Here is a 9,706-nt window from a genome sequence, read left to right on the forward strand (position 1 = left end):
TCTTCCCTAGTGCTTTGTTTAAGTGTGTGGACACTCTCCTACAAGGACTCGTTCTGCTAACGCATATTCTCCATAATTGTCAAAAATTGCGCCATGTCTAGTGGAGTGCGAGGTTCACTCTTGCTGGGAGATGATCCAGACATCGTGTTGTTGAGGTGTAGATGATACTTTTGTGCGGTCTGAAAAAGTTTTACCGAGGCCCTACGGTGGACGTCAAATGTCTCTCTCCTTCTTCCTTTTGTGGTAAGCCTTTTATACTGGTCTCACTCTCTAGGATCATTAAGAAGTGGCTCCTCAAGTTCCATGTTAAATGATAGCCATAACACCCGTCGCTCTCATTATTATCAAGTAACGTCTTCTTGATCACTTTCTGTAACTTTCATGAAACCTTGGAACTACCTCATAGCTGTTACACTGATCTACCTCATAGCCGTTACATCGATTTGTATATGTCGTTCAAAACTACGTCACTAATAACCCCAAAGTTCGACTTCCGACTTGTTTTAACTATAAAAACTCGACACTTTGTCATTCTCTACAAATACTTGACACATTGACTATCCCTGATAAACCTTAGTGATTTATAACCTGACTATGAGAATTCCAGAATATACACCCATCATTCAAATTATAAAGGCTGTTATCATCTCGGCTAATCTCTAGAAGAGAAAAATCACCGAAAAATTCATAACTCAAAGATCAAATTCCTATTAGTTTTCAATATAATTATACAATCATCAAAGAAGTTGGCAACCACATATAGAGCCAAAAAGCCAAGTTGTTTATGTAATGTGATTGAGTGATGGACGTATCAAGAGAGAATGTCTCCCGGCTTTTCTTTTGTTTATCTATTGCTATCGGGATATTGTCATCTAAAAAAGAAGACCTTTGTTTTTGGATTCTAATATTACTGTTTCAGCTGGATATCTTTTGTTAATGGTATAAAATACTATTCCAAGCTTTTTGACTAGAATTGAAAATTTGAGATTATGATAAAAAGAAAAATAAACATCGATATTAAATTTTGATTCAAGCTTTACGTCGGCAAGACAACTGAACTACAGTTACAAGTGGCTCATGATATTTATCAACAGTATCTTTTTTCTTTCCTAAAGAGACCTCATCTTTCTCTATATTACACCCTCCATTATTTTCTTTCATCTCTCTCACCAACCAACCCACTACGCAAAAACCTTCTAAACCACAAAATGACAGACTCCATAACCGGTACTAATTTCATAGCAATAGCAACCTGGTTTGCACCATCACCCCTTTTCATTCTTGTAAACCTAGTCATTGGTACCATAGCTCTCGTTTCTTGCTTTAATGCTGTTCCCAAAATCAAAATCATCCAACGAGCGAAGTCCTTTAATACCCGTCACTATTACAACCACCAAGAACAAACATCTAGTATTACAAAACCCGAGTCACGATCCGAGTCCACTCAACCCCAGGTCGTTCAAATATCATCTCTCTTAAAGCGTGTCGTGTCCTTCAATCTCTCCCTCCATAAACTTGCACCACCACACGTAAAAACACATGACGTTCAACCAGAACCCGAAAACTCGTCCGCGGAACTGGATCCCAAACTGGTTTGTGATTCTGGTGATGAGGAGAAGAGGAAGACGGAACTGAAGAGATCGGTGAGCGAGAAAGAGTGTTCGATGACGTTGGACTGGGAGGAGGAAGAGGATGAAGAAGCGTTGGAGAGAAGGAGGCCTTCGACCGCGATGGCGAGAAGTGAAACGACGACGTGTAAAGAAGATGAAGGGGTTGATGCAAAAGCTGATGATTTTATTAACATGTTTAAAAAACAATTGAAGTTGCAGAGGCTTAATTCTTTTATCCGTTACAGAAACAAACTCACACTTCCCTTTGAATAGTGATAGCTGTTCCCTTTGAATTTGATTATAAATTAAGTCCAATTTCAAGGAAGGAAAATCCAGGAAGAGAAATCTTCAATGATAAAGAATATTCATAAAGGTTGGCGTTTATTTCCTGAAAAAATTGATAATGGTAATTAAAAGAGTCAAAATAGAAGAAAAAATAAGACAAATTTAAAATTTAGTTATAAATAGTTTAAAAGAGTCAAAATAGAAAGAAAAAAAAAAGACTATTTTATAATTTAGTTATAAATAAATAAATTGTTTCTTTCTACATCAATAGATATTGATTTTATATTTATATGAATATAAAGAGTCTTTAAATAAATAGAATAATAACTTTAACTAAAATCAACTGAGAATCTTTTACTCAAATAATTAATATTTTAAATTAATTTATGTTTTAAAAAAAATCTCAAAATATCTCATTCTCAAACAAAAAAATTATGGACGTCGTGCTCTTGATAGGGAATTGGTGGCAACTATATAATTTTATGATATCAATGGGACATATATTGAACAAAAAATAAACACAGAGAGTAGAGATAGAGCAAGAGGAAATAATTTCTCAATTGTATTTAATTTTTCTGATCTGATGATTTTCAATCCATAGCTTGCATGCCTTTATATAGGCTTTGAATTCACAAAACTTAATGGCTAAGCTACTTAAAATGTAAGCATTTAATTTAGGCGGTGATACAGGCTGGCCACTACTTTTCCTTTCTTAATTCATAAGTTTAGTGCTAATGGATAATATATGTAGTTTCTAAATGCTTCTAGTTAATACCATTTTTATATCCTAAATCTTCTCACTACTTCTACTTCTTTCTTGATTTAATTCCAACATTGCCTCCCTTAAATCAAGCTTTCATATTTATCATTCCAAGCATCTTCTTCAACTTGTAAAATAACTCAATCTTTAGAGGCTTTGTAAATATATCTGCCATTTGTTCTTCAGTTGGACAGTACTCGACCACCACTTCTTTTTCTGCTATCAACTCTCTTATCTTATGAAACCGAATATCAATGTGCTTGGAACGTCCATGAAAAACCGGATTCTTACTCAGTGCAATTGTCGACTTGTTGTCGCAATATATCTTTGTAGGACTATTCTGCTTCTGATGTATCACTTCTAAAATTCTTCTCATCCATACGGTTTGAGTAGCACAACTGGTTGCTGCAATATATTCTGCTTCTGCAGTAGAAAGTGCAACAACTGGTTGTTTCTTCGAAGACCATGAAATTGCACCTGTTCCTAAATGAAATGCGTACCCTGACGTGCTTTTTCTTGTTTCTATATCTCCAGCCCAATCACTATCTGTGTATCCAACAAGTTCCACTTCATTATTACTAGCATAAAAAATTCCATCAGTCAGTGTACCTTTGATATAACGAAGAATCCTTTTAGCTCCTTGCCAATGACTAACATATGGTTCTTCCATGAATCTGCTGAGGAATCCAACTCCATAAACTATATTTGGTCTTGTCGCAGTCAAATATCTCAGGCTTCTGATCAAACTTTTATATTGGGTTGAGTCTACCTTTTTTCCATCATTTTCTCTTGTCAACTTCAACTTTTCTTCAACAGGTGTGTAAACAGGATTTGACTGTTCCATCTTGAATTTCTTCAAAATATCACTTGCATACTTTTTTTGAGAAATGAAAATTCCATCATCTTGTTGGAGGACCTCAATGCCAAGGAAATAAGACATTAGGCCCAAATCTGTCATTTCAAAATGCCGAATCATAGCCTCCCTGAATTTCGTAATCATTTCTGAATTATTTCCAGTGAAAATCAAGTCATCAACATATAGGCACACAATAAGGACATCTCCAGGATCCATGTATTTGATATATAACGTGTGCTCGTGAGGACATCTCTGAAAACCATTCTTCACAAAATAAGAATCAATTTTGTTATACCAAGCTCTTGGTGCCTGCTTCAAGCCATACAATGCTTTCTTCAACCTATAGACTTTATCTTCCTTTCCTTTTACAACATATCCTGCAGGTTGCTCAACATAGACTTCTTCTTCCAGATTACCATTAAGAAATGCAGACTTAACATCCATTTGATGTAGTTTCCAACTATTTTGAGCTGATATCGAAATAAGCATTCTAATTGTATCTAACCTTGCAACAGGTGCAAATACTTCAAAGTAATCAATACCTGGTTTTTGCTTATATCCTTTTGCCACCAACCTTGCTTTATACCGATCAATCTCACCATTGGGTTTGTACTTTGTCTTGTATACCCACTTCACTCCTATAGCTTTCTTGTCTGCTGGTAACTCTGTCAGCTCCCATGTTTGATTCTTCTCAATTGCATTGATTTCTTCATTCATAGCTTTTCTCCAATTTTCATCATCAGCTGCTTCTTCAAAATTAAATGGCTCACAATCTGCAAATAAAGCAAAGTTGATAATCTCCTCATCAGATGGGTCATTATCATTACCCAAAACACAATCTTGCAATCTGGCTGGTAATCTACGTGGCCTTTGTTGCCTGTTGGATGTTTCTGGCTCATCAGGCGTTGTTTGTTGTCTGTTGGATGTCTCTGGCTCATCAGGTGTTAGATTATATTCATTTACCTCTTCGTAATCATTTGAAGTTACTATTGGATCTTTTTGTGACTTTGAGGACCAATCCCACATTCCTCCTTCATCAAAAGTCACATCTCGACTAATAATCACCTTGTAAAGCTTATAGGCCTTTCATATTCTCTACGCAGCGATTGTAATTTGGACTTCCGAGCTTTCTCTACTCCTTTATGTGACAGCTTCAATATGTCCCGCGCTTCTTTAGCAGTTTTTGCATTTACTATTTTGCCAAATATTGAGTAATCAATTCCTTGATGAATTTGTGAAAGTGCCAACTGGTCCCTTCTACGAGCAACTTCATCAGCTCCTTGTTGTAAACCAGGATCCACAAAGCTCCAAACATTGTGAGCTTTTAAATGTGTTGTCATCAACAGTTCCCAGTAACTGAAATCTAACTCTGCGGTTAATTTTGGACCGGACCAAACAAAATTGTAATTGTTTGCCATATTTTTTCAAAAAAATACTCACACTAGTTTTTTTTGAGATAATGAGAACTCTTTTGTTCCTCACACACCAAAAAATTATTATTATTATTATTTTTTGACACTCACACTAGCAGGACCTAACCTGCTCTGATACCAATTTGATATCAATGGGACATATATTGAACAAAAAATAAACACACAAAATAGAGATAGAGAAAGAGGAAGTAATTTCTCAATTGTATTTAATTTTTCTGATCTGATGATTTTCAATCCATAGCTTGCATGCCTTTATATAGGCTTTGAATTCACAAAACTTAATGGCTAAGCTACTTAAAATGTAAGCATTTAATTTAGGCGGTGATACAGGCTGACCACTACTTTTCCTTTCTTAATTCATAAGTTTAGTGCTAATGGATAATATATGTAGTTTCTAAATGCTTCTAGTTAATACCATTTTTATATCCTAAATCTTCTCACTACTTCTACTTCTTTCTTGATTTAATTCCAACATTTTAGAAGGATGCTCTAATTGGAGTGACGACTGTACATGGTGTTGCCTATTTAATTGACGTCAATGTACAAATTTTAAAGGGAAACTTGATTCGTACATCTCAATTGCATATGGCAATAATGTTATGCAACGTATGTGGGTGCGAGTTAGAGATGACGACGATGTTAGGGATATGATGTTTGCAGCAGATGACATTATTTTGTTTGTTGTAATCTCTTAGACATGTTGTGGTGTTAAGTTTTTTTATCTATTGTTTTTTATTGTTTTATGCGTATTTTATTTGTATTACTCTGTCTTGTGTTGTTAGTGTGTGAAAACTTTATGTTATAACCAAAAGTTGATATATTATAAATAATAAGGTTACAAAAATTTAAAGAAAACAAATAAATGTTCATGTAGAACTCACTCCAACATTGGAATATTTGTCCGATTGTGTCTGGGCTGACGACATAAACCACATAATCTTACCATCATATCAGCCATATCAATTTCTATTCTAATTCGTGTGTTGTTAGGGCGACCTTTTTTCTTCCGTCACATGTTTTCGTTGTGCTAAATTATGTCCCCTTGATATGCATGTCAATAATCTTACAATGCTACCATCGGGAAGCTATTGTTGTACACGTTGAAAATATTTACGACTTTGTAAACATCGGAGAGATGCATGAAAGCGTCTTGGAGAGCATATGAACATGCTGCAATGACATGGGAGGAAGGCATATAGAAGGCTTAAAATCTTCCACAGTCAGACCAACCTTTATTCAGTTAGACTTGATAGTCTCCATCTGGTCTCCCCTCGTTGTGGTCATGTGTTTCCTTTACACTAAAAGTGTGTCTATGACGGTCAAAGATTGAAACACATGTGTGCTTGCTTTGAGAGTTTCCTCTTTCATCACTTTCATGCAACTTTCACTGAATAATTGCCCCGATTGTAACATTGAATTCCATTTTTCGCCTCTGGTTGCAAAAAGTGATCCTAAAGTAGGTTGCTTTCACCAACGCAGTTATTGGTAGGTTTGTGATGCCTTTGAAGACAATATTCATGGATTCAACAAGGTTTGTTGTCATGTGGCCCCATCGACGTCCTTCATCAAATGCCCTTGTCCACTTCTCCAATAGAATGTTATCTACCCACCCTAATGCACCCGCATTTGATAATCTAATTTCCTCGCGGTAGTATCAGAATGATGGTTGAGTTAAAGCATACCCTGCATTCATAATTTTTTTCCGAAGGTTCTTATCTTTGATTTCTCGCATGAAATTTTGTGCTATATGTCTAATGCAATAGACATGGCTAGAAAGAGGATTATGCCATCTATTCTTAGGATTATTGTATGTAGTATCAATAGATGCATGTCTGTATGAAATTAAACAGAGGTTGGGTTGTGAAGCAACATGTGCTCTGAGATTCTTAAGGAAGAAACTCCAACCACCAAGAGTCTCACATTCAACCAGAGTGAATGCAACCGAAAAGATGTTACTATTGTCGTCTTGTGCCACTTCCATAAGTAATGTGCCCTTGTATTTCTCGTAAAGCCATGTTCCATCCATTTGAAGAATAGGTTTGCAGAATGCAAAACCTTTGATGCATGGTCGAAACACCCAAAAGAGTCTATGTAATATTATATTTCCACTGACACAAGTTATGTCTGGTGTATATGCTGCAAAATCTTTAATTTACGGTGATCTTGTGAAATATTAGTGGCGATGCAAGTATGAGGTGGATGTATGGAACTTATCTCTCATGAATCACTCCTCTTATTGTAAGATGTTTCTAGTTGAAACATGCAAAGCACATTACGACAAAGAATGACATACTTTCTCGCATTTGTGCGATCTATGGTATAATCAGCAAAGTTTTCCATGTGAATTTTTTTATAGCTCACACACAGTCTTATTTATTGAGAAAATGGTCTCCCACTTTTAACTCACCCTTTGGCCGTATATATGAGTTATAAAAAATATCAGAGGATGGCTCATCATCATCCAAGTTCAAGTTTGTCATTTGTTGAGGGGGACAATATACATGACTTAGAGACAACAAAGGTTGATTATCAACATCTTCAGTGTTGGTGTTGAAAAAATGATCGACTTGTATCTCACGTTTTTCTTCTTCATCATCAACAACATCAACTTCTGGTTCAGCTTCATCTACATCTATGTCTTCAGCTTCATCTAAATATACAAATGCAGGTTCAAATTGATCAACTATTTGATATTATTGAGATGGAAGAGTTTGTTGGAGTAAAGTATACAACTCAATATAGTTGAAACCAGAATGTTCGTGACTAACGAACATATTTTCAACATCTTCATCGTCTCGAACCTTAAACGGGTAAAATTTAACGTGGTTGTTTAAAAAAACTTGATTTTAATATATAATTTGTGATACAGGACCAGACCCTAGTTTTGATTTTATTATATATTTTAAATTCAAGAAACTTGAATTTCCATTCATTGTAAATGGGACAACATCAGTGTTTTGAAAACCAAACCCAGATACATCAGAGACATATGTCTCTTTGTTGTAGTGGGCATTAATAATGTATCTAAGTGCAGATGAGATTTCTTGAGTATTTTCGTATGAGAATGAAATGGTATTGGTTTAGGTTGAAATGAGAACGATCATGCAACTTTAATATTCATGCAACATTAATTATACTTGCCATGTCAATTGGCGACTTCAACTAAAAATTGAATGTTGCTGCCAGTCAAAATGGTGCTACCACAAGGACATGTACTAGATGCATGCACACCTGCAAATCCTGTTACACAAAACATAACATGGGAATCTTGTCACCTATGTTATGCAGCTTTCGCAACATGCAAAACCTAACTACCATATTATGTCGACGGTCCAATTGGAGACTCTTTGAGAAAATGAACGTGGTTTCCAATTGAAATGGCGCCATTGGTGCTGCATGCATGGCTCATATTAAACACGAAGGTCGACGGTCCAATTGGCCACTCTTTGAGAAAATGAACATGGTTACCAATTGAAATGGCACCCACCAGTGTTGCATGCATGGCTCATATTAAACACGTACAACTACTCAACTTATCATTTGTTCCCTATAGATATACATAAAATCAATTATTTTTCATCATCATAAACAAATACTACTCTGACATTCTCTCGAATTATCTCATTTGAAAGTGTCTACTACGACTCAATTGGCAATGGGTGAAATGCATAAAGGAATCGTCGCCAACATTGAGACTTATGTAAGTGTTTAATTCTCTACAATAGTTAATATTTCTTGTAACATGTCATACCCCAATTTTGTCCGGACATTTCAACATTTTCATAAATTTGATTTCATTTTTAATTTGAATTAGTTGTACACCATGACATGCATTTCATCATTAATAATATCTAAAATGTCAGGCGGAATAAATTCTTGGAAATACATACAATTTGGTTAAATCATTTCTCAAGTACGTGCAAAATCAGCTGGTAAAAAGTTTCAAAATTAAACTTGCAGACGCCAGTATTATTAATCTACGGTTCGCGTAGTTTAACCTGGTGTGCTCATTATATTTGTTGACGACTTTTTCAACTGCATTTTAATCTGTTTGAGCCTTTTAACCGGTGTAAATTTATTTCAAAATTAAAAGAAACGTTGTATTTTTCCAATAAATTTGTTTCACACTGATAAGTTTAGTGTATATAATTTAATTTTTCAATTATTTTCATCTGATTTTTTTATTCGTTAATAATCCTTTTATTTTTGCTTTTTAAGATAAAACTATATTTAAATGGAAATCCTTTCAATACTATATTTAATTCCTATTTGTCTTAATTAAATTTTCAAATATTAATTCCAAAATTCAAGTAATAAAAGATATAATGAAGATCACGCTCCTACGATCCAGCTGGCACCAAGAGAGATTTTTTTTTCTCTCTATCAGTACAATACAGGGACAAATGACTTTTGGTTGAAGGAGGAGGAAAAGACAAAAATAACGGAAATACTTGATTTTTTCTCCAACGACTCTCATGAGCTGGAAAAAAAGAGAAAAAGAATAAAAGGAGAGAAAAACCTGCAAATAGTCTCTCTCTCTCTCTAAAATAAACATCGGACTTCCCTCATAATTCATTTTCTAAAAAATAACCAACAACTTAAAAAACTTTTTCTTTTATCTATTTTAGACAACCACAACAATCCACCCACTTCACGCACACCACAAACCGAAATCCCGTTCTTCTTCACCCATACTCCATTTGTCGTCTTCACACAAAAACCACCACTTACCCTTTGATGAACCCTTCTTCCTCAGCGTCAT

General features: G+C 35.0%; 1 protein-coding gene across 1 annotated transcript; it reads left to right on the forward strand.

Moving 5' to 3' along the window:
- Positions 1–1,066: 1,066 nt before the first annotated feature.
- LOC127138634 (pathogen-associated molecular patterns-induced protein A70-like) lies at positions 1,067–2,006 on the forward strand. Its single transcript, XM_051065119.1, has one exon. It carries the CDS (start codon positions 1,209–1,211, stop codon positions 1,881–1,883), a length of 675 nt encoding a protein of 224 aa, XP_050921076.1. The 5' UTR covers positions 1,067–1,208; the 3' UTR covers positions 1,884–2,006.
- The last annotated feature ends 7,700 nt before the right edge of the window (positions 2,007–9,706 follow it).

Source organism: Lathyrus oleraceus, chromosome 4 (assembly GCF_024323335.1).
Source record: "Lathyrus oleraceus cultivar Zhongwan6 chromosome 4, CAAS_Psat_ZW6_1.0, whole genome shotgun sequence".
In the NCBI taxonomy this organism is placed as follows: Eukaryota; Viridiplantae; Streptophyta; class Magnoliopsida; order Fabales; family Fabaceae; genus Lathyrus; species Lathyrus oleraceus.

What these genes read in the sequence shown, in the direction of transcription:
- LOC127138634 (XM_051065119.1), top strand. Translation starts at nt 1,209, where the DNA reads ATGACAGACTCCATAACCGGTACTAATTTCATAGCAATAGCAACCTGG.